The following is a 26294-nucleotide window of genomic DNA, read 5'->3' on the forward strand; positions in this document are numbered from 1 at the left end:
CCTCAGGGGGGGTTGAATTGATTTGATTGAGTAAACTTCAAGTCAATATGGTAGCAGGTAGTACTGATAGTGATATTAATGTTCTTTACCAGTGGCCTTTATAACGCCAATTTCCACCCAAATAAGTACATGGATAAGTGAATTTCCACCCGAATAAGTACATGTCAGATAAGTGAAGCGCAACACTTGCTACCTCGTCCCCAGGGCAAACGGAAAGTAAAGCAGTAATTGATTTGATTGACACAGCCTGTTTAACGTTGATTGGTGAACAATGCATGAGTAGATGGAAGTGGTAGAACTGACATACTATTGCCTCTCACAGGCTCTTATCAACGAACATGTTGAGATGGCTGGATTTGGATTCTCTTGCTGTCAATTTCTCTCGGCAGGACACAGATGGTGCAGTCTTCATTGGAAGTGTAAGCTGGTAAGCAGGCATGGTATGGTCAGAACCACTCCAGTGGCAGGATCTCGTATCTAGATCCTGCCATCAGTAACCATTAAAAAGTGTCTTGTTAATGTTAGTATACGTATAGCCATGCTGGTAGTGTCTATGTAGGCTACTGTAGTTGCTCATGAATGAGTGATAGAGTTGATCATGTACATCATGAAATCTCTGCTTAACTTAAGCTTAAGCCAACTTGGGTAACTTGGTGACTTATCTGTATGGAACAAGTTTACAATTCCCGTTCATGCCCCCAAAAAAGGTCATCGGTTGACTAAAGAAGTGCTGCTGTGCAATAGATTTATAGTTGAATGTGATCAAACTTCGTCATTTCTGATCGGGGATTGTAATTTTTAACCCTGTATGACTCTGTATGACTAGGTCTATCACAATTCTACATGACATATATAGGTCTACTCAGTAGGCCCAGGGTTTGTTGTCCAGGCATCAGGTCGGTCCAGGGGCAAGGAATCTCGGGTTGTTGTTTTTGTCTCATTCAAAGGATGAGCCAATTGAAGTAAAGTGACTTGCCTCAGGCCATAGTGATGTGAAATTTATGATGTAAAGTACTGATCTAGCCTTTCAACTATCGGAATCAATACATTTAATAGGAAAGTCTGCATGATACTGTCTGCATGATACTGGATTATGCTGGATAGAGTGGCTGGTTACACAATAGTGCTGCCAAATTCAACGCTAATTCCCAACAGGAACTGTCATGGCTTGTATGGTGTTGTTGCCAAGGTAACCTCTATTGTTGATGTCATGAAATGGACAAAGTTTAGAATTGGTCGTTTATTGATTCCTCTGTCCTGTACTTCTTGTTTAGTATTCTGGTTAGTTCCGTGCGATTGGTTCATAAACTGATAGCAGGAAAGTATGGTGGGAAAACCAACATAATGTTAGGTTGTATTTGTCTTGGCACCAGTTCTATCGGCTCTATCGTGGAATATTACATTCAGATTCTCTACTGTTAGGTCACATTATTATCAACAAGTTCACAGAGGTAGTGTAGCATTAAAGTGTTGTCTGTCTTCTCAAATGTCTCATTGTGGATTTTCACCTACAGATATTGGCATTGTCTGGCTAGGTAAGCAGCATTTCTGCCAGGATTTGTTTTGAAGGGACTCTTTGGGGGGGAATGGGGAGGGGGCATTCATTGTGGACAGACGTCTAACGTAACAGAGCAACTTCGATTGAACTTCTGATGCATTTGCTGACGTCAGATTCACCAGTACACCATGATAGTCTCCATAGATCTTTACCGACTTCTGTGAGCCAGAATCGCATAAGGTGTCATGTTTCCACTCAGGAGGGAGGGGGGAGTAAACACAATGCTCTTTGTGGGGTAACACCATGAATAAATAACCACCTACTTTTATATTTACACCTTTCACCAAAAAAAAACACCTGCGTGAAAGCATGTTTTTGAATGATGTAGTCATATCAGTTTCACCTGCAGAGTTCGATGGTGGATGCACCAACACTGCAAAAAGAGCTGAGGGTGTTGTACTGCTGGTTTCGGGTCATTTCCCAAATCATTGGTCATCCTAGCTTTTCTCTACCTTAATTTGCGATACCCATTTTGTTTATTGAAGAACTGGAGTAACAATGCCTTCTCTCCTCTGGTTTCTAATTAATTAATATTATCATGTTTACCTGGTAACCATGGTGATAGAGCTGTGGTGGACATGTCCTATTATTGAGCGACAATACATCTTAAGTTGATTAAGAAGCACTCTGCCTGGTCCTGATCCCGACAAGAAACCTAACAATAATTTTATCTTAAATCTTGTAGGCCTACTTCTGTAGTATATGTGATTCAATGATATCATCGATTTCTTGTTTACAACTACCGTAAATCTGTGTGATTCTTATGGTTCAACGTAATGGGGAATATTTCCGGAAGGCTGGAATGGAATGTAGAATTAAATCAAATTTGCAGGCACCACAGGCTTACTTCATTATTTATCAATATCCAATTACTTAGGCTTCAATAAGGACAGGAGAGGCCTATTGAAAACTACAATAGATGAATTTGAAGGAGACAAATCAGTACCAAAACAAATCAAATGCGCACACTCAGACCACGTCAGAAGGCCTAAGCCGACTTCGGACATGCCTCGAGACACGGCGATCCTTTGAGTTTTTGGCCTTGTTGCGCATTCACACATTGCTTTGCCAATCAGGCCTCAATGTATAGTGTCCTGTCACATATGGTGTACCAAGAATAGATGATTCAGAGACTGTAAAGGCTTTTACATTTAGGTTGTGACATTTTTGGTCGCATGTTAATTTATCTGTATGATAGATTGTGCCGGTACCAGAAATCTGCTGAACCAAAGTTTGTCTTTCAGTGGCTTGAATTGATTATTTGTGCTCGAAATGGCTTGCGATGGATGGTCGTGTAGAGGCTCAGCCAGTGCCATTTGGCTTGTTTGCTACTTTCAGTTCATTTGGGGCATACTGTATGTCTCCGATGTAATGTTGATAAACTCCCTCAGGGCAAATGGGATTCATGCCAAAAACTCACCAGACACTCATTGCATACGAAATATTGATTGAGTTGCTACACAGCTGTTAGTTGTGCAGAGAACTATCGATTGTATCAATCATACTGTGACGAATCTATTAGATTTTGGAACTATACAAAGTCACCTTCAACTCCCTACCTGTCTGCATGAATCAATTTTGATAATGGGGAGTAAACCACATGAAATCACTATGTTGCCTAAAAATGTTATTTGGTGTGTCAGATTTTGGATGATAATTCGCATACTGAAAAGCGGGTGATGTTCATGATAATTTCTTTCGTAATTTTGGAGGCAAATGCGCAAAGACTTGCGAAAAGTGTGTGCCGTATTAAACATGTAAGCCCGGCACCTTCAAAACTGTCTGTATTTAGACACTATCGTCTGTTGGCTGAAAATAGATGATTTTATGCATGATTGTTACATCATGCATTTATCAGGTTTATATAACGTGATATTGATCGTTATCATGTATCAAGTGTTCAGCCAGAAAGTTTCTACATTGCTGTATCGAAACATGTGAAATTGAACTTTTGAAGAGACTTTTAGCTGCTAAGTGCTTGGATCATCTTCTCCCCCAAGACTCGTTGGTGTGATTTTTATCATAAATAGCACCAATTCCATTTAATTCTGTCTTTGGCAATGACATTTGTAAGGGCGAGTCCATATATTATACATTTAATTCCTGTGTGAGATCTTTTGATCTGATATCCCGTGTGGGCCAACCTTTTTAGCTCACCTCTTAGCAGAGGTGAGCTTATCCCATACCGTGGCGTCCGTCGTCCGTCGTCGTCGTCGTCGTCGTCGTCGTCGTCGTCGTCGTCGTCGTCCGTCGTCCGTTAGCAGGGCACGTTTCGTAACTGTTAGAGCTATTGAGTTGAAACTTGGTACACATGTACCCTTATGTAATGACACCTTGGAGACCAAGTTTCGGTCCGATTCGTTTCATGGTTTGGCCACCAGGGGGCCAAACGTTAAAAGTGAAAATATGCAATATCTCCCTTAATAGTAGTCGGGAAATTTTGAAAAAAATATGGTAGGTACTTCTAGCAAAGGTGCATCATATATCCTCCGGGTTTTTGATTTGACCTCCTTTTCAAGGTCACAGAGGTCAAATGGTGTAAATTGGCCGTTAGGATGTAACGATGGCACGTTTCTAAACTGCAATGACTATTGATACCAAATTTGGTACACATTTACCCCTTAGTCAGGTGATCTCAGGGACCGAAGTTTGGTCCAATATGATTCACCACTTGACCACCAGGGGGCAAAATCCAAAAACCTTAAAAATGTGATTATTCCTTAACTTCTTGCCCGATTGCCACCAATTTGATATCATGGGTACATCTAACCACCATACAGTATATGTCACACAGGTTTTTAATTTGACCTTCTTGTCAAGGTCACAGAGGTCAAATGGCGTAAATTCGCTGTCAGGCCGTAACTATGGCACGTTTCTTAACTGCAATGACTATTGATCACAAATTAAGTACACATGTAACCCTTGGTCAGGTGATCTTAGGTGCCGAAGTTTGGTGCGATCTGATTTGCCGTTTGGCCTCCAGGGAGGGGGCCAAATCCTAAATTCTTCAAAATGCCATTATTTCTTGTAATGACTTGCCCGATTGGCACCAATTTTATATCATAGGTACATCTAATTCTAACAACCATTCAATGTGTCACCCGGGTCTTCTTTGATTTGACCTACTTTTCAAGGTCACAGAGGTCGAATGTACTGTAAATTGGCCATTTTGGGGAAATTGTAATTGCTTGGACCTACATCAAACCTAACACTACATTACACAATACCATGCTCTTTATCCATCTTTCCTCCACATGAGGTGAGCACAATGGCCCTGGCCATTTCATTAGCCTTGTCACATCTAACCTTCAATCCGCAAAAGGCAAAACCCTTTCTAATTCCCAGTTCTCTTTCTCTTTCTAGGTTGACCAAACTCTCTGAAAAGATATGTGAAGAACTGACCACTCTATTGACTCTGGCGTAGTCTTTCTTGGCTTCACAACTCCCCCCACACTTCCCTGGAATGGAGAGAAGATCACCTGTGCTCTCACCACTTTCACGTTGTAAACATGGTGCACGTCAGCCCACGTTCGATTCGTCAGATGACGAGCTAAGTTCCGGGGAGATAAGTACTACAAATCCATGGTATCACCAAACAAGGAGAATGAATCCGTCAAAGAAGGAGCATCGGTTTGGCTTTGGACGAGGTTGGTCACCTGGTCGAAAAAAGAAGATGACTCCACGGTCACTGTCACCAGAGCCCGGGATATCGGGTATCCAAGGTGATGATCAGTTGCTTAGATCTGGACTGAGAAAAAGTGGCTCCATTGAAGATCTCATTGCGTCCAGCCCACACTCCTCTTCCGTTCAGCGTACACCGCACCGGAAGTACAAAAAGGGACGTATAAGATATGTCCTAGCTATGACTGGTGCAAAATTAGGTGCTACGCCTTTGATGAATCTTGGTGATTCATCTCAAAAGATGTGTTCAGTAGGTGTTCAAACATTAGACCCCGAGAGCTTGGAAGAACAAGAAGCTGACGTTTCATTTTCAAGGACAGGACGGAGATGCAGCCAAACGCAGACAGACCAGGAACTATTGAACAATTTACGGCAGAATCTTGGTAAACCCGAGGTGGTGCGCTCTCATTCTAGTATTAATATAGGAATTGATACAGATGTACCAATGCCGAGTCAGTCAAACGTTGAAAAAGCCATGAAGTGCCTGGCAGTAGGAAGTCTAGACACAGCAAAAGATAAGTACAGGTACAATGAAGCTGGTCGCTCTGTGGACGAAGTGATGCTTCCTGCCAAAAATGTTGGTAATGAGAGTATGGATAAGAGTAGTGATTATTATTCTATGTCAATAGGGTCACTGTCGTCGGCTAATTTATTAAACCTGGACGGAGATATACCTCATACGTTACCGTCCTTGGATTATCTAAGTCCGTATGACACCGATTATCGGCGGAGTATCGGGAGTCGTAAATCTAGCACTGGTGATTCTGCGGTGGATATGCGGATGCCGCTATCTGATGATGACCATTCTGATGCTACGACCATCCCCGATAAGGACTTTGAACGTCGCCACTCCAATGCAACTCTCACCTTACCAGACAATCGAATCTCGCACCGCGTGTCTTTTTGTAACGTTCAAACGCCGTCCTTTACGACAATCAGTAATTACGTCCCGGCACCACCTTCGGTGGTGATAAGTGATTATAGCAGTCCAGCTGACAATCAGTATTCACAAGCCACTCCCTCTTTTGACTTTACGGAGAACACGAAGAAAAATCGACTTTGTGTGTCACCGTTGAGCGATGTTGGTAGTAGTGCAGGCAGTGGGAGCGACTACAGTGATGCACAGGAGAGACCAATATCCGAGAGTGGATCATCCAGGAAGTCGTCATGGTCGGAAGGCTCATCTTTCTGCTCCGTTGATGAGGATGAGGTCACAGACCCAGAGCTACCGTCATCGTCAATCAGGAGAACATCGTCGAAAAAGGTAGGGGTCTTTCATTTCTTTGAAAATAGTGCACATTTGATGCACTATTGTTGCACTGCATCATTTGGGACGGGATTGGGAAATGGGGAGATTTTATGGATCAAGACCCATGACCCCTTTTCAGGGGACACCAAAGAGAAATGTGCGGGGCTATTGATAAGTAGCTGAAGGCTGAGGTCTTGGGCAATCCCACTCACATTTCAGGCAAAAACCTCTCTTCGATATTTTTCTTGAGTCAGAAGAATAGCGGTGAACTGAATGGTCTTCCATGGTGTTGGAAATTCCAGTGTTTGTTGTTAATGTTAGTCACAGGTCTTCTACATTTCAGACTCAACCAAACTTGCCCTATTTACACTACATGAACATACATATATTGTGTGGGTTCCAAGCTGTCTTCAGAGATTATTCCACTTTTGTAGTCTAAACAGCGTGGCATGACATGATGTCAACCTTTCAATGTCTTTCTGGTGAATCATCTGTTATGAATAATTCTCATTCTCCCAAAATGACAGTATGACCACCTGGAGTTGTTTGAATAGGGAAGTGGTATATACTAATTGTTTTGCTTTCCTGGTATTTCTAGTTTAAATGAGTCTCATACCATTGATACTCTCCGACCAGGATGTCCTTTTGTCATTAGAATATCTTGAGGCTTTTATTCTAATGACAATGTCGTGTCTAACTCAACTTCAGCATTTGTTATGGTTTCTCAATTGCCCAGGCTGTCTGGTTAGGATAGTGTCTTGCCTACTTGTAGAAATTAATGATGTCAGTCAACAAGTTGATTAGGGGGCTAACTGTCTTATAGTGTCTCTTCTACAGACCAGGTGAATCTTGTTATCTTGTGTATGTTCGAATCCTTGCACAGTACAAGAGTGCCGCAGGCATTGCAGAGGATTTTGAATCAATTGTCACTTTCTAAAAATATGCTTGTCGTTAGTCTTGATATCAAATAGATAAATGATTTTCACCGCCAATGACGCAGAGGATAAAACAAATTGCCACAAAGTTATTGATTGTAGTGCGAGTTCAAACTTCAGACAACTTGTCAAGCCCTGTAGCCTGAGGCCATTCCTTACTCTTGAAAGATGAGTCGGTCGTTTGCTCCTCCGCACACACATGTTACATAAGCTCCTTAGGTCGCTAGTGCCAAGTGTTCCCCTGCGGTTTACTATAGGGTTTCTTGGGCACAGGTCCGAGAGGTAAGATAAAGGGAGGGTGACAATTGACTGGTATTGTCAGTATGATGTTCTGGATGAGTCATTGTAGGGTCATAATGTGTTCATAAAGTGTTGGATTTCTGATGTTTCATAAGAAGAGAATACAATGAGATAACTATGACTTTTATGTCTATAGGTTAGTTATGAAATGCTTTACATTCAGGCTGATAAGTCAGCATTATTGTCTCCTTCTGCTAATTATATTGCTCCAAGAGTCAGAAACAGTTTATAAGTAAGCCTCCTTGAAAGCAGGGGTCAGTCTCATGGCAGACACAGTTTTCAGTCCAGTAGACCAGTAGTGTCACCTGTGAGCACAAACTAGTACCTCTGTGTGTCCCCTTTCATTTTCATAAAGAATTCAGTTAATCAAATCTGATATAGATGGAAGCACTTTCAGTTTCACTGGAGTGAGAAGTGATCTTTCTAATCATAATAACATCCCAATCTGCCAATGTAGCAGTGTGTCTGTCCTTTGGCAAGACACTTCACCACAAACGTCTCCATCTGCAACATGCCACAATATATCATTTTGACCTCTTTGGCAACTGTCGAGCACCGATTCACTGACGTCATTATTGTACCACAATTGACATCATACTTTTGTACAAACTCATGCTCTTTTAATATGCTGACCTAATTTCATATTCATGAAGTGTTCCTGTATGAATGTGGCCAAACTGTCCGAACATGGCTTGTTTTTATTGATTCTGCTTTTGGCACAGTAGTGCGCTTCAATTCAATTCCTTCCTGTTGGTATGGGTTGTTTCACCAAACACCGCTAGAGAAAATAAAAATGGATTTTCTGATTCAAAATCCTTTGAGTATATAAAGCAGGGTATATTGGATATTTTAATGCGGCTGATTATGGGCAATTGAAGCAGACGGGAAGTGTGTTGTGCAGGTGGACATCAGCACCCACGTCATAGAATTGTGCACTGATGTCACATAATTATCAGATTTTGTCCTGTCACTTTACATTTCCTGATATCCCAAAGTGTCTCTTTTCAACTCTGTCCTCATTGTGCACATGTTTGTGACCAGTGAAGGGAGGAGAGTCATTCTGGCATTCGTGCCTCGGGATTATCAGCACTTGTAAGGAGTTTACCTGTCAATCCTTCCATCGTATTCAAATCATACGAATTCACAGTTGGGGACTAGTAAGAACAGTTTGGGGATCAATAATGAGATAGTTGGCCGCATACATGTGTGTTTGTATTGTTTGTATACATTTGATATGGACAGAACTGTGGAGTTTTCAATGACATTTGGATCCAATATTTCGAGTTGTTGTATTTGGATCTAGTCCATGCATAGTATTCATCTAGTCTGATGAGCTGTAGGCCTCTATCTTTGGCAATTGTCGTTACATTTTGTGTCTAAGTTCATTTTTCTGTCCGCCAATGACAGTCGCCCAACTTTCAGGATGTAAAAATCTGGGTCATGTTTTGATTGAATGATTCCATTACATTCCGGCGCCAATCATTTGGTCATTGATAGGTTTTTGGTATTTGTGTTGTGGTTCATCTACAATACATGTACATCATATATAAAGTGGTAGTGTGTATAAGTTGGGCTGATGTCTTTGGTATTGGAGGATAGTTGAGCATCCCTTCCCTCACCCTTAAAGTCATCATGTGCTTCCCTATGTGCAACGACTTTTCCAGCAACATCATCCCACAAGGGTCTGTAGGTTATGTGTAGTTTTCAGTAGACCCTAGATTGTAAGGTCATCAGAGTTGTCACCTGAGCCAAACGATTTCTGAATAAGGATTTAAGCTCAATCTGTTCACACGGCTTAAGTGATTTCATTGGTGTATAGCTATGGTCTTTCTAGGCTAAATCCAATCTTGAACCATCTGCGACTTAATGATCTGCACTAATTCTATGGCCAATTGTCATCTGGATCACACTTGACATTGATTTTTTTCCAGATGGAAAGCCTAAGCCTGTGGGTCAAGGGTTTTCGGATGCCTCGGATCTAGTGACTCAGATCAGGCGGCTCTAGGAAAATTCGTCCCCGGAAAATTCGTCCCCGGAAAACTCGTCCCCGGAAAATTCGTCCCCTAGGAAAATTTGTCCCCGGAAAATTCGTCCCCGAGGATAATTCGTCCCTGGAAAATTTGTCCCCGAGGAAAATTCGTCCCCGGATAATTCGTCCTCGAGGATAATTCGTCCCTGGAAAATTCGTCCCTGAGGAAAATTTTGTCCCCAGAATATTTGTCCCTGGAAAATATGTCCCCTAGGATAATTCGTCCCAGGGAAATTCGTGCCCGAGGATAAAACGTACCCGGAAAATTAAACAAAAGTTGAAAGTTTCTGACATTACTTTCTAGTAGTAACTACTACTTACTACTTTCGACTTTTCACATTCAGTGTTATATCTCTAGTTACTACCCTACTAGCTAGTTACCTACTCCACTCTTTTCATAGTAGGAAGAGGTAGGCAGGCGAAATAATTTATTTTTTTTACAAATAAGTATTTTTACTGGTCAGAATGAAAGAAAAACTCTAAATTCTTCAATAAAATATTTCGCCTGCCTACCTCTACCTATGAAAATAGTGGGGTAGGTAACTAGCTAGTTGGGTAGTAAAGAGAGATGTTACACTGAATGAGAAAAATCGAAAGTAGTAGTTATTACTACAGTCCATTCGACAAGACTTAGAGTCTTGGAAAGTAAAATCAGAAACTTTCAACTTTGTAAAATTTTCTGGGGACGAATTATCCTCGGGGACAAATTTTCCAGGGACGAATTATCCTCGGGGACAAATTTTCCGGGGACGAACTATCCTCGGGGACGAATTATCCTCGGGGACGAATTTTCCAGGGACGAATTTTCCTTGGGGACGAATTATCCGGGGACGAATTTGCAGGGACGAATTTTCCGGGGACGAATTATCCGGGGACGAATTTTCCTGTAACCGATCAGGCACCTAGTTTGAATGAGGTTTCCTTAATACTAGCTTCATAAAGCCAACTGGTCAAATAGGCCATATTAAACACTTGGAAATGTTTGTGATGTGCATTTAAAAATCTCTACAGAATATACCCATTCCCCAGTGCACAACCAAAATGAGGCCACTTCATGGCCGGCACTGTATATGGTACACTTGATCAAATCCTGCCACAAGGATAAAATGCCAAGTGTTGGCTTAAAGTGTAAGTGTAAGCGACCTTTTAGGTATGTGCCTGAGCTTTATCAGGAGATTAGGGCAAATCTGTCTGATCATTTTATTTGAAAACATCTAGGGACATTCTGGATGTGAAAAATAACCATGGAGGAAACAGAAGATTCTGTATTTCTACAGAAGGAGACTTTAACACTGAACAATACTGATTCAGATTCGGGGAGAAAGAGTCCAAAATGTGGCCCCAGAAAACAAAAGACTAGTTGTAGCCGTAATGGAACTTTCAGTGATTCCCTGGATACTGAGTTAGATATTGGTATGGAGGGACAGGAGCTAGGTCCCTGTGAGTGTGACGAATGCTTCCTTGGACTCAACGATGGCGATACTGGGGCAAAGCAGCAACCTGTCCGAAAAATAAGCAAGGTAACTGGTCGTATTTTGTTTTATTTGTGTTTTGTCACATAACAGGTCTGTGGCTGAATGAAGGCGGGGAGCATTCGGCCATACACTGCTGGTATAAGCTATAGTAATGTGTACATGTACTTTTGTAACAGAAGCATTCATTCAAAATTAATGCACTCTAAAACTGGCCAGAAGGTCATGTATTGTGGTCACACAGTCAATTATAATTGATTACTAATAACCATGTGTTGAAACCATGCATGAGTACTCACAATACTAACAACACCAGCTCAATATACACTTTCCTCGCTTTTGTTTGCAAAGTTTGACATTCCTCTCAGGAACAGTTTCTGTGGCAACAGTTGGCCATTGTTGTAATATTAATGTTCATGCAAATTGAAAAATCAATACATGTTACCTGTTGGTGTGTTAAAAGTGCCTCTTATAGGGATGCATGATCACCCAGCCAAAAAGTGTTGATACTGAGCTGAAATCTTTTTTTCCACAGTCATTATAGTATGATTTTGCAAGCCCTGTTTAGTGCAAGTTCTGCATTTACATCGAAGGATGTCACAATATCTTCCTGAATTTTCACACTTCTCCAGAAAAAGTCAAGAGTTTTTTCTTGGACCTAGTTTATTTTCACATATGATAGAATCGTTCTTTTAAAATCATCAACGTAACCACCAGGAGGATGTTTTTTTCTCCTCTTGATATTTCCTGCTGATCAGCCAACCCGAATTCTCTGGAAACAATGGTCTGTTCATCTCCTGATATGTAGGTGCAGGATCAAGAATTTCACCATATACCTGTCAATATCTCTTATAAGCACCTCCTGGAGGCTGATGGATGAATGGTAATCCATTCATTGCAGGCTGATTTTCATTGTCAGCTCATTTACTTTGATTGATTGCTAACAATCAATCACTTGGCTCATGCTCTGTCAGAAGCCAGTTGCCTATGCCTGCATCTAATAGATGTGGGGGGACCAGATTCTGTGAAGGGGAGCTTGGTCTATTTGAGGCATAATTAAGTCTGTATGACTGCAATGATATGTGGGGAGGTATTTGCCCCTGCCCTCTAGCTACAGCCATGCTGTTCCAATCAAACCCCTGCTAAAAATTGGCCAGATTCGGCTTGATCTTTGCCATAAATGTAACATCAACATCCTGACCAGCAGGGCTTGTGTGAGTGGATCTTAGAAATGATCCATAGGCCTGCTTATATATACATGTGGGAGGATGGATTACACTAAAATGAGGAGGCTTGGCACAAATGGAGTAGGATTGGTAGATATTGACCATTCACTCCCTGTATCATATTTAAACACAATTCCTCGTAGGATTTGTAACCAGATTTGAAATCAATGTCAAAGGGCACGGCTGTATGTCTCATTGCAGATCAAGATGCCCCCTCGCACTGCTCTACAATTTGAGGAGTTGATTTACAAATCATTTGTCTCACTTTCTTCGACCAGTATGATGATTGAATCAATATAATATTGGCAGTATCACCAATGTTAACACACTTTTCAGGCCATTACTTGTGTGAGGGGATCTGAGGTCACACTCCTGATGAGGTTATCAGCTCAATCAGCTTTGAAGTGATCTGATTGTCGTGATTGATATTCCATTGACCTAGTCTAAAGGTTGGATTTTGTCCTTTAAATACGGATGTCTGACCGGGTCAAAACAACTTTTATGCTTTTTACTGCATGGTTGTAGCACAATTTGATTTAATCATGATTGTGCCTAAGATATCCTCTACAAAAGCAATGCTAATTCATGTGTGTAGGGCTATTGATGCATATTTTTGGAGATTTTCCTACAACTGGTGAGTAGGCCAGCAAGGAAATATTGATTAACAGAGTTATTGTTCGGCTGCCAGTGGCCAGTCAAATATAGTATAGTTGACAATCCTGTGGTAGAGGCCACTATGGCCTATATTAAAGCATTCACAGTGCACACATATGGTTAGTATGGCCTTCATCAACCAATTTTTTAAGCGCTATGAAATTACACTAAGGCAGCTCGGTGTGGTTAACCACCCTGTACACTAGAATTACACTCTCTATACATAAATTCTGATCGAGCTCGATTGGAACAAACCAGAGATTGTAACTTTATTCTTTAGGGAATTGCAAGCAGTAACCCATAACAACCAGTTGATACACTTCGTCTGCTCGAGATATCATTTTGCTCTCCAGTGGTTTGAGGCTCGTAATGAAGTCGGTAGTTGAGATTTTAGCTATCTTACTTCTCATTATTGATTCCTGGACGGCTCATCAATCCTATAGTGAGCACTAAACTGCCTTGTTCAAGTCGTCACATCTTAAACTGCTCCCCTGTCGTGATGCCTTCCATTAACTCCACAAAAAATAATGGACCCGGAACCTCGATGTACGCGAAGGGGTTGAGGCATGTCAATTTCCGTTTAATATTGGTGTCCCCCGGCAAGTCTCGGATTGTGTTGAGGTAATTACCTTTTAATAGGATTTCAGGTATTGTCCTCAAGACTGCATAAATGATGTGATACACGAGTGGGAATCATTACAGCATTGAAGCATTACATTGGAAGGAGTGCATACCACTGCAGTATCTCTGCACCAATTATTGGTTTGCTGTTTTACCTTATTAGCTTTCATTTCAATCTGTTGGAGGGTACTCTTTTCAAATTTAAATTTTCTGAATTTTGTACCGAAATTGTTTTGGTTTTAGGCAAGTGTGGTGGCATGAAAACATGTCACTAGTCCAATAATCAAATGAGCCATTGTACTGAACCCGCACACAATAGCTGAGGGTTGAAATTACTCCATCATCGGGAGTAACAAGACCACCTGCTCTATGCTATTGACATCAGGATATGAAGTAATTTCCTAAGTGAGCAGATTAGGGCAGGATGATGTCAATTTGTGCATCCTCCCGATGATGAAATGGTATCTGACTTAACTAATTGTCAGTCAGGACCATTTAGATGCGCGAGAAGACTACTCGTGTATTTCTTTGCGAGAAGACAATGGAAAACTCATTGATTGGTCAGAAGACATTTACTCCTCGAATGATATCTCCTCTCTTCATAGCTTTTTTAAGCATTTGTTGCTTGCCACTATGGTTGGGCACTAATTTAGATATTGGTGTAGTGGCTCTGTCAACAGGCAAAGAATATATCACACTTTGATGGCATTTGGCTTGCCCTAATTCGTGAGCTTTGTGTGAAAATATAAACACGAAATATTGATAACTCGATTCTGATATCTGAACCTGGCCTTGCCACCCCTCTGAAGCTGTTGCTTGGTAATACCTTGTGGAAAACATGGATGGTTTTCGTAGGATGTAGTTCCTGGGCAGCCTCGTCCAAGCTGTGATGGATGGATTGAACAAGGCCTGATAGCTGTTCATGATAAGCAACTTTTGGCCGCAAACAGTGAATGTGTCCCTTGCTGATGGCGATTATTATGCAGGACAGCCATTAGTGATGCTATTTTGAGGAATTATTAACATGTTTCAGCTCAGCATGGGTGTAAGAAATGGGATTGTCTGTTGCTAATGACAACAAAGGGTGTCCTGGGACATTAGTTATGTTGTTGTGGGGAATGGAATGGCTGACTGAGTGAGTGAATTATTAGCCAGTCATGCAAAACATGCCTTCATTTTCCTCCCGAGCAGATTACTCTCAGCGGGCAAGAAAAAATAAGCTATCAAACAACTAGGAGTAGCGCTCTCTTGAGATGCTGGTAGAGCGTGATAGTTGCTGGGAATCTCTTTCAGGGCCTTTTATTCGCCACTTACCAAGCTCAGTGATGTGTGCGAGGGGAGGGGCATACAACTGACCCTGGTATTCGAGGATGTTCTTTAGGATACATGGGTCTCCTTTAATGGAAATGTGAATCATGACAGGTGAAAGTTATGTGTAAACCTAATGAGAATGTTCATCACCACATGCTGATTTTCAACACTTTTACTATTCAGTATTTAGTAGGCAGATGTTGATATTTCAGTATCTGTTCTAATGACGCAAATCTCTGTTCTCTGACGTACTGATCCGGGTGTTCAAGTGTCAATTAAACCTTAACTTCGAGTGTGATGAAGTGAAATTCATTGTCAGGCAATGCTAGATAATCACAGCTGAAACGGCGTTGCATGGTATTGTCTGTGACCGATGTGGTATCTTGAAACAACGTTATATAGCTGTAGCAAAAATACCAAGCTGAAAGCTGATGCTCTATCTGCTGGATCATTTTCCCTGCTAATCTAACCTGGCCCGCGAAGCAATTTGAGAATTTCTCAAAGAAAATAACAGAAATTACGTTGCGGCCCCACAGGAAATAAATCCGCACCTGATCCGCATCCGAAAATTTGGATTTCTCTGTTTTTCGACATTCTGAATAAACATAAATATATTGCGTGTTGGCACAGTCATGTTTGCTCAGTCATGCTGAGAGTTGTTCGGTATATTTGTCCGGGATTCATCAACATCAGGAAATTTCTGACAAATATTTGAACTACTTCCATTATGTAAAAATCACCAATGTGAAAATTTCCTGTTCTGCGTCAGAATCTTGATATTTGAATGTTACAAGACGACCTTGCAATGCATTGGTATGTCCTTGGTATCACAAAGACCGTGTTCTTATGGTAATGATTTGGCTGATAAAAAATCCGCCAAATGTTTGTCCTGCTTCCGTTAGGAGAAAGTCCTACTCCTCGTCAAAATCGCCAACATTGCAATGACCTTAGTTAAAACTACTGTATATAATAAAGAACAATATTGTACCTGATGATGGCCAAAAACAAGGTCTAATCAGGACTGCCATGAAAATTTCATGTTATGTGTCCAAACCTTTGCATATCACATGTAGCATCCTTGCATCATGCCGGAAATGTCCCTGTAATGAAGAACAATGTCATACTGATGAGCTCGTGAGAGACATTATATACCTCAGTAGCTGATCCTCCCTCAACAGGCAGTATTTGATGTAGCGCGTGTTCAAGGGACTTTGCGATCTTGGAGCCTAATTGCATGTCAAGATGGCTGAAAACAACTACTTAACAGTCAGTGGAAGCCTTATTTACAGAGCTTTGGTATGTCATGTTTGTATATAAAATGTTTAGCTTTTCAATTTGTTTTATTGATGTTTAGAACCTTGAGCCAATTTGGAAACCATTACTCTTTCAGAGCTTTTGAAAAACATCTTAATTTTTCTCTAGCATGAATATGCACCCTTTGATGTTTTTCGGCAAAATGAAATAAACGCAAGGGTTTTGGGTTTTGCAGTTCTAAAGTGTTTTTCATTCATTTTGCTAAAAAACCTCTGAAGTGTGCATATTTGTGACTCGCTCTACCAAAACTAGGCGCTTGTCGCATCTGAACTTGACAGGTTGATACGGACTTGTTGTTCATTTCCCTATTGTAGACCTTTTGTGAAATCTATTACAAACTGATTTAGTCACATTTCACAAAAGGTCTACAATAGCGAAATGAACAACAAGTCCGTATCAACCTGTCAAGTTCAGATGCGACAAGCGCCTAGTTTTGGTAGAGCGGGTCACATATTTGTGTTCACCGAAAAACCTTTTTCAAAAGGCCAAAATCCTTGATTTCTAAGACTCAGAGTTTACCCCCTGTTGCCCTTCAGCCTAAATCTAACTTGTCATATTAAGCCCCACTTGCCTTTATTGTCATCTTAAACTCTTTAGATTATTTTTGTATACCTTTGCCTTTCACAGGCACTAACCTAATGCTGTAATGAAGGTCATTGTCTGTTGACGTCATCAAAGATAAGTGCGTGTTATGTAATGTTTATTTATTTTCTGCCAAGACATTGTCCTCATAGTCAATCCTGGGCCTAGTTCTCCCCATGTTTATGTGTTGTATGACTTCCATGCTTTTTCTTTGAGGAATTGTTCCTCTAAGGCTTTCCTTAGCATGTTAAAGGCAAGGTGCATATTGCATTTTGTAGGATTCGTATCTCTCTGTGGTTATAACCCCACTTCGGCTACAAAATTTATCGAGTACGGATTGTAGATTGCTACGAAAGTGAGATATGACAAATACAAGTTTGATCATTCTTCTGCAAAATCAGTGAAGGCATGGAATGGGAGGTAAGGGGGTATTCAGGTTTGAGTAGAGCAAGAATTCCTTCCTTTCGTACTAACTACATCATTCATTACTTTCTTGAAGCATTCTCCGAACATATAGAACCATTTCACTGAACCTTTCTAAAGGTTGCTTTGATTGAACCCTTTGTATGAGAGTGCCGTTCCTCATACCAATCTCAAGAAGGGATCACAGGATTTGGGTTCAATTAATGTCTCAACTGCTAACCTTGATGTAGTTGATCCTGATGGATCACTGGAGATCGTCTGCTGAATGAAGGATTTTGACAGATTTTGACCTCTGCTAGCATTCCAGTGTTGCTGGAGTGATATTCACCAGCAAGAGAGGCCAACAACTTGACTTGCATGTTCCTTTCCTGGTTAGATTAAACCCTTTGGATGAATGTGCACTTCTATGTACCAGCGAAATGAAAGGCATTACTATTTTCCCTGTCTGTTTGACCCTGACTATGTGGTCCCTTTGGGGGACACTGATCATAGATTGTAAAGCTGGACATGCCTCATCAACAACTTGTCCTGTACTTAGTACACTCGAACATCTGAAATGTTCTCCCTTGTCACCATGATATTGGAGATGGTCTCTGCTTGATTCCTTGCCAAGGATGATCGAGTGTCATGGCAATCCCTGGGGATCCTCCGTATGACATTCAGTATTAAAGACAAGGAGATAACCTCGCAACATATCATATTATTTTATGCCTCGGATTCGTCACCATGGAAACTTGAACTGTACTGTCATGGGAAACTTAGTATATGTTTCCGCTTCGGCTGGGATTGGCATTTGTTTTAAAGATTTGAATAAAAAATTTTGACGAAAGAAAGGCTCAAGCAAATCTACCGGTATTGTGGCCTGTGTATTGGTTTGAATCACCACCAGGAGCACACAGACTGGGATTGACCCGTAATGTTTTGAGATAGCTGAATCACTCACCCAAACCCTTGACATTTTCGGCCTCAGGAGCTGTTTTTTATTAGTTGGACCATTGCCAAAACAGGCGACGAGGTTGAACACCTGCGATCGGCGTTGACCTTTGCCCTCTTTAAGTTTTCCTACGGCGCTGTGATTGGGGCACGCGCTGAGAGTGTGCTGAGAAAACAGAAAAATCGATTGAATCCGTCGTGGGTTTTTGGAGCTCGATAGTGGTGACGCAAACGCATGAGAGTCAGGATGCTTGTGGACCTGCATAAAGGGAATGAGGCACATTGAATGAGGCACATGACTCACCAATAACAGACAGTTTTTTATGTCGCTTATGAAACCAAGGGAATCCCAAATGATTTCCACAACACTCGTCCTCAGAAGCGTCTCGGTTATCAGTGGTTACTGTTATGGTTATAGCCACAAGAGGGAACATGTAGTTCATCATTTGAAACAGATACAAAGTCATGTTCTGTGGTCTCTAACAACACACAATTGGGAAGTATTGTCCGCACCGGACCTGTAGTGGTGAAGATGATCCATCCCCTTCTCTCCCAAAAGAATATGCCAGTGTCAATATTTGCCATTGTCGCCAGGATATGTGTGTAAGTCCTTGAGGAAATGATCAGGCTAAATGAGGCTATCTCCGTGCGCAGGTCTGTTAGTTCATCCCATTGATTGGCTGATACTGCTCTTGAGGGAATGGCCTAATCACTGTTTCATGGTTATTTAGTAGGCTGTCTAATATTTGCCGATATTTGTAATTAAACGGGAGTTAGCTACTGGGAGACCATAATTTATGTGTTTTTGGTTCAAGTTACTTTGTATTCATTGTCATGCACCTCATAAAATTGTGAAATACATCACTGGCTTATCACTTTTTCGATGACACGCAATGGAAAGTGTCATAAAGTACAGTCTGTGATACCTCCCTTAGCTGACACTGCCATCAGCTGGACCCTTCTCTATAATAGCACTGGGCACTGATATCGGGCAGGGACTAAGCCTTTCCATTGAATGTGACCCTTATACTCAGGACACCTCTCTATCAAGGATCGCAATGGTCAGTTTTAGGGGTACCCAAAATATAACCTTTTTCACAAGCAGATTCTCTTCATTGTCATGGTGGCATTCTTTTTGCTTGTCAAGGCTTTCTTCTGGAAATATTTCTCAATCCTGAACCACTAATGTTAATACCAACATTCTAAGCAAAAAAAGCTCACAACGCCAATGGCGGAGCGGCTACATTATACTCGGAAACCGCTCGCTCTTGTTGTCTCCTCTGGCTTCCTCCCCAATAATGCCCTATCACTTCAAAGTCCCAGAGAGCCACACTTGGCAGTCCTGACTTCTTTCCTTCAAGGAGATGACGTGGGCAATAAGGCCGTGAATGGTTTGTTCTTGGTTTCTTTCTCAAAGATAGCCACTTCAGATTACATTGGAGGCAATGTAAGGTGCGTGACGATAAGGTCAATTTTCTTCCAGTGGTGAACCATAGCCTTTCCTTGTTGCTTCCTGTGGAGGCACAAGACAATATCATCAATAACGCCTTCTAAGCTTCTTTCCATGGTAACCATCCAGCAGCTTTACAGTTGAACTACAATCCTAAGCGATTTTCATCAATTTAAACAATGTTCAGTCAATCTCTAAGTGATATTTCACATTTCAGTAAAAAAACTTTTAAAAGTTTATGTAAAGACAACTGAGTTTCTTGCTCAACAGTCAATGGCATAATTTACATCAATCGCACTTTGATGTAGTATTGTACTCGCTAACTTATAGACTGGTTTCTTCTAGTTTCAGCTACCAAATCTGCCTAGATGGATGCTTGACAGTCAATTAAAATTGCCTGCTAAGAGTCATGGCCATTGTCATGCTTGATTCTTTGTTCCACTGATTGATATGGTCTCCTCCTTCCTACTTTCAGACCAGCTCCTGGAGAAAAATCCGTAATGTCGTCCACTGGTCACCGTTCGTCCAGCAGTTCAAGAAATACCGCTATCCATGGGTACAGCTAGCAGGACACCAAGGTTGGTATGTTGATGGTTGTTGGCTTGCTGAAAGCTGTGTCTGCGACTCACCAGCAACAAGATTTCTAAAATCAGAAAGCTTTTTACTTGGTACATTAAATAATCGTAGGGTCATGTGCGTAAATTTATCTGCAAAATTCATCTTTATAATAATTTGTATGTTTTATTATTTCAGGCAACTTCAAAGCTGGTGAACAGGGAACCATATTAAAGAAGTTGTGTAGCCGTGAGCAGAAGTGCCTTCAGACGTTAATGACCGATGTCTTACGGCCGTACGTTCCAGAGTATCTTGGCATCGATGAAAGACAGGGCGAAAGTATCCTTTGAGTCAATTTCTGAAATATTTTCTACCACCGTGTCAAAGTTAGCATTAGTAGGCGTGTTCCTGTTGGTCCTCAGCAGACTCAAAAGGACCTAAGATTGTGTCTAGGCAGAGTAACACTTTGAAGACATACAATTGAGTGTCCAAAAATTCTGTCTTGACGCAATGGCCCAAAGCGCCGCGTAGCGGCAAAAAAGCGAAGCTGGCGAAACATTTATAACGGGTCACCGTCACTTATTATTGGACTTATAGCGCATTTACGGGGTTGCAACTATTTTGCTTTATAGTGTCACCAGGAAAGAAAAGCATGCGACCTAACGCCGATCTATTTGTATAAAGTGATAATTGGAAGGTATATAGTAGGAAATATCAATAAAATAATCATTCCATGTCGTCTTTTGAGGGCATTTTTGATTGTAAAAAATATATGTGTACGTCACCGGAGTCTCTGCAATGATAATTTTATCACAGCAGTCTCGCGCAAGTAGAAGTTCTTTACCTATTAGTTCTTCACTTATTAGTCTCAATGTCTGGCGCAAAGCCAGACGTTTTCCATTACGATTTCACTACGATGTTTGACAAGAAGGAGCAGTGCGCGAGATATGCTGAGCAGACTTCCCTCGCTTGAGTTTCGGAAGAATGTTCCATATCGCGCTTCGCTGACCACTGCTGACCATGACAGGCGTGCATTGGACTGGTACAGGTTGGAACTGAACATTGAATATGCTGGTGGTGACGCTTTATGATGAGAAGTTGGTCCTGACTGATGCAGTATCCTTGGACTTGTCCACAGCATCGTTCAATCATTGCTCTCTGAGCTGCCTTGATTCTGTACTTACCCAAACACTGAGACCAAATGCCTGTTGACTGTGCTTTAAGAGAGACTGGCGCCATGCCTAGTCTCTCTTAAAGCACAGTCAACAGAACCCCCTCAGACTCAGAAACCACAAACGCCCAACCCTTCCTGCTACCTTAATACTTCTGGATTGGGTGTCATTGCTTAAGAGCACAAACGAAGGACTTTTGTCTCAGCTCAGGTAGACTTTTATGTCTAAATGCATCAAAAGATTGATTTGAGTCAGTTATCCCCCTTTAGGATCCAACCCAGAATACTTTCCTTGACCATTGGCCAGCTTACATCCAGATGCAGGACCTGCTCTGTGAGTTCCGAACACCGTGTGTGATGGACTGTAAGATAGGAGTGAGGACGTACCTGGAGGAGGAGTTACAGAAGGCCAGGAAGAGCCCTCAACTCAGGAAGGTGAGTGAGAGGCTGCTTTAGGGATGGTGGGATGTGTCCTGGATGAAGGAATATGTCTCCATCATCTGTAAGTCCGTATCGAGTTTCAGATTCTAGTAACGACCCACTGCAATGTGCTCTTGAGGCAATGTGCTCTTGAGGCAATGTGCTCTTGAGGCAATGTGCTCTTGAGGCAATGTGCTCTTTAGGCAATGTGCTCTTGAGGCAATGTGCTCTTGAGGCAATGTGCTCTTGAGGCAATGTGCTCTTGAGACAATGTGCTCTTGAGGCAATGTGCTCTTGAGGCAATGTGCTCTTGAGGCAATGTGCTCTTGAGGCAATGTGCTCTTGAGGCAATGTGCTCTTGAGGCAAGTGAATTGGGTCTAGTTTTGGCGAATATTCAGAGGGTTAATGTTTAACTCTCTCCCTTGTAGGATATGTATGACAAAATGGTCGAGATTGACCCAGACGAACCAACGGATGAAGAAAGGCAGCAACTCGGTATCACAAAACCCCGATACATGCAATGGAGAGAAACGACAAGTTCCACATCGTCACTAGGATTTAGGATAGAAGGCATTAAGGTAAGAAAGAGAAAGAGTTGTCTTGAATAGGAGGAGAGGTTTGAAATGCCATAGTTGTTGATGGAATTGATATCAAATTGGTCGTATTGGTTGTCTCATGAGGGAGAAGCTGAAATCTTGGCCAAAAAGAGGCTCTCAGGGGAATGACATCTCGACCAGAGAGAACACCTCAGACTCAAAAGTAAAATGTGTTTTTGACTGTTGCCATATTTATTGTACTGTAGTATCTTTATTGTCATTCACAAAGTTTCATAATCTCTTCATCTTTGACAGAAACAAGACGGCTCGTCATCGAAGGATTTCAAAACCACAAAAACCAAAGACAAAGTGAAAGAACACCTTCAGTACTTCACCAGCAATAACAAAAATGTACTGGTAAGTAGAAAGATCAGCATCCGATTGTTCAACACTACAGACAAATTGCAATGGGCCAATACTCTGCTCATATCGGGTTTTTTTACAGTCCCAGACTCCTCATTCAGTCATCGAGACACAATGGTTCCTGTGTACTCTAAGTGACAGAGGTTTGGGGGAACCTTTCCAATCGGGAATAAGATTCTGATATTGTGATCGTGACAATGCTTGCCCACTGTTAACATTTTGAACATGATGTAATGTCTAATGATTTCTTGTGTCTGCCAGGATTCAAATGACAGGATTTGGTAACACGTTCCCAATGGTAAATTTATTCTGTTCCACTTCCAGAGTACCTATATCCGCCGATTAAAAGTATTGCGAGCAACCATGGAGAGTTCAGAGTGGTTTCAAAGAAACGAGGTAAGGTTGGTTCAATCTAGTTACTCCCAACCCTTTCGTCAGCGATCCTCACTGGAGCGATAATCAATATTCACCTAATATCCGGTGTGTAGGTTGCCTAGAGAAAGCCCTAGTGGTCTCCCGTGTATCTGCTTACCTCTCCCCTTTATCTTTTAGGTTATTGGTAGCTCTCTGTTGTTTGTGCACGATGATTCCGAGAGGGCGTGCGTCTGGATGATCGACTTTGGAAAAACTGTCAAACTGCCTGAAAATGTCTATGTGGATCACCGTTCACCCTGGGTGGAAGGAAACAGGTGAGTTTGAGTCAGGCTGGGTTGGGTGGTAGGCAAACTGGTGTATTGTGCTAGTTTTTAGCATCTTGAAGCTTCAAGGGTGAAAATTCACACAATTAGGATGTCGGCTATTTTGGAAATGATCAAGCGATCCGTTTGTGATTGTTAAGCTATGGTGGGTCAAGATGTGTTTGAGTGAGGACGCAAGAGGCCCCATGGCTTCGAAGACCTGACACACGGGAAATCCTCTTGGTCGGCCATTTTGAGGAAACCAAACCTTCCTCTTTAAACTGAATCTTGACCTTTTCTTTCAGAGAGGATGGCTACCTCTTCGGCGTAGATAACCTAATCGACATCTTTGAAGAAACCATTCGAGAGGAATCGGAAGACTAGGTGGTGCCATCTGTAGGCAGAGCATTTAATCAAGATGAATTTTTTTCATAACGGGAGATCATTTAATCTGCTGATGATTAAAGGAAACCTCTCACTAATCATCATCCACTTTCGAAGCTAAAAGTTATCAAGAAAAGAGTTTCTACCAAAAGTGATTACCTAGCCATTTGAGTAATTACCCATTCTGAAAACTGTTTTATGAGAGGTTTCCCTTAAGAAACATTGTAAACTGGTAATGTTGTTGCACAATGCAAAACTTTCGTGAATATGCTCTTAATAAAAAAAGAAATAAAATAGTCATAACATTAACCAGTTTACAGTATTTGTTCAGCATATGTAGTTCAGGGCTGGTATGATGTCAGCATTTTGGAATAATCAAAACGGGTGGGGACGAGGGGGAGTGAGTAAGCTACTGTAAGCTGGGCAATTTTCTTGTGCGTCTTAATCTTGGGGCCAGCTAAGTTCATGAAAGCCAATGAAGATGTGATTAATATAAAACCACTAACTGCAGAAGCGGCAACTATTTTCTGATTTCCGGTAATCTTTTGAGTTGCATAGTTGCAGGGAAGAGAGTGGCTATTGCTGTGGTTGAAAGTTGTTGAAACTTTAGTTGGTTTGAGATGATGTGTTTGGTTCACGAAGATACACCTGTATCATGATAAGAGTTCACAGACTGATGAAGATCTTCGGAAGGACTTATTTCATGCTTTCGAAAAATTCTTCCTTCAGTTTCATAATATTTGTGAGATTTAAGCTGATTTCTAAGCTATAATTAATGTTATGTATTTAAAGTATCAAATGTAAATAGTAAAATATGCAATTTATTAACTAATTCTGGGCAACTCGCCAGCATCAGTTTGGAAAAATTGAAGAAATTGTCGAACTCTTGTTCAAGAGGTGAAGGCCTGGGGAGTGAGTGCCCCAGCATAATACTTATTCCAAACGACCAATTTCTCACTTAATGTTTCAAATTGTTTTCCTCCATTCATGCATGTATTTTGATTTCTTGTCCAGAGTATTTTGATGTTGCACGACTTCAAAATTCCATTGTATACTGAAGGTCAAATTCATCACTTGAGTATTAAAAGCGACACAAATTTTGCAAAAGTTGTTCATGTTTTCAGTATGTAGTAGACATTTATATCATAACCTTATAACTCTTAATGAAATTTTGGGAGCATGACGTCACAATGAAGTGGCGATGTGTTTTCTTGCTTTAGGTGAGTTGTACTTGTGTGAAATTGTGATAAAACTGCACTACCAAAAGCTTAGACAATTTCTTGTCGCTAGGCTTGCAGATAGTGCACAAGTGTACAGTAACGCCTACATTTGAGTTTTAACAGTCTTCAAAGTTTCATTCACGAAGCGTTTTGATGTTTATCTCTCTAATGCTACGTTATTATCTTTTATAAAGAATTATTATTACAAATTGTATATTTTTTCACTCTCTGGGTGTACAATAAGTTTCTATGTTCTGTTTAATGACTTTCAATGTCTTGTTGGTTAAAAGCGCATGTTGTCATTCCATGAGGAGACATTCCAGTTGTTTCTCTGTTTAACAAAACTGAACTCTTGTAGTAAAGTAAAGTGAATACTGCTTATTTTCTGTATCCACTTTCATTTTGCACCCAAGTGTTTGTCCTGTCGGAAATGGTCAGAGTCCACTGCAGTGATAGTATAAACTGAATCGAGGGCCAGGGTTTGGGGTAAAGTGGGTTTCCAGCTTAAAATAAGAATAGATAACAGAAATATGATTACGAATACATTGGGAGCGTGTCGTGACCAGGTAAAGGTATGATTACTAATGACCATGTATATAATTGAAAAATCCAGTTGTGATATTAGATGATAATTAGAAATTCAGGGAGAAAGTTATCTGATTTGAAAGTTTTGAAATAGGACTTGGCTGCCATTCAAAGGAATATTGTGTCAATACATGTGTAGTGGGGTTCACAACCTGTTATCTTTCTCATTGGTGGTGTTTTTCAAAACTAGCAGTTCTGAGGTAATTCTGATAGCTTTGTGTAAACTTTTCCTGTCTTAAAGACTTAATATTGTGTAAATTGAAAGGTATGTTTTCAAATCGGGAACTGATGGAAAATATGGAATAAAACATATTCGTTGCAACTAGTTGTTTTATTGTCATTAGAGATCACTTGAAAATTTGATAATACTGAAAGGCATCAACTATTAACCCATCCCCTGCTGAAAGACCGTTAGTATTGATCACATTTGAATTACATCGACAGAAAGCTATACACAAAAGAGTGCTCGGTCGCCAAGCCAATATGGAAGTTAATGTCCCCCTGTGGTTGTGACTTTGTCCTCAATTAGGGATGAAGGGAAACTATGATCCAACACCGTGGAGTCTGTCCAGGCCATGCCAAGG

The 26294-nt window shown here is 41.1% G+C and overlaps 1 protein-coding gene across 5 annotated transcripts; it reads left to right on the top strand.

Moving 5' to 3' along the window:
- Window positions 1–221: 221 nt before the first annotated feature.
- LOC135484488 (inositol-trisphosphate 3-kinase B-like) lies at window positions 222–26032 on the top strand. Of its 5 annotated transcripts, none has more exons than XM_064766012.1 (10): window positions 222–427; window positions 4922–6503; window positions 20214–20316; window positions 20492–20632; window positions 21772–21899; window positions 22314–22463; window positions 22737–22838; window positions 23169–23240; window positions 23397–23533; window positions 23827–26032. In XM_064766012.1, the coding sequence occupies exons 2-10, from the start codon at window positions 5022–5024 to the stop codon at window positions 23903–23905; spliced, it is 2394 nt and encodes a 797-aa protein (XP_064622082.1). In that variant the 5' UTR covers window positions 222–427; window positions 4922–5021; the 3' UTR covers window positions 23906–26032. The 5 variants fall into 5 exon arrangements, with proteins under 5 accessions (XP_064622082.1, XP_064622083.1, XP_064622085.1 ...); XM_064766013.1 differs by lacking the exons at window positions 222–427; window positions 4922–6503 and adding exons at window positions 8713–8815; window positions 10971–11272; XM_064766015.1 differs by lacking the exons at window positions 222–427; window positions 4922–6503 and adding exons at window positions 8743–8931; window positions 10971–11272.
- The last annotated feature ends 262 nt before the right edge of the window (window positions 26033–26294 follow it).

Source organism: Lineus longissimus, chromosome 3 (genome assembly GCF_910592395.1).
Source record: "Lineus longissimus chromosome 3, tnLinLong1.2, whole genome shotgun sequence".
NCBI classification, from domain to species: domain Eukaryota; kingdom Metazoa; phylum Nemertea; class Pilidiophora; order Heteronemertea; family Lineidae; genus Lineus; species Lineus longissimus.

Coding starts and splice junctions, on each gene's coding strand:
- LOC135484488 (XM_064766012.1), top strand. CDS start 5,022: ATGGAGAGAAGATCACCTGTGCTCTCACCACTTTCACGTTGTAAACAT. Junction 20,633..21,771: donor CGATGAAAGACAGGGCGAAA/GTATCCTTTGAG, acceptor ACCATTGGCCAG/CTTACATCCAGATGCAGGAC. Junction 22,464..22,736: donor TTAGGATAGAAGGCATTAAG/GTAAGAAAGAGA, acceptor CATCTTTGACAG/AAACAAGACGGCTCGTCATC.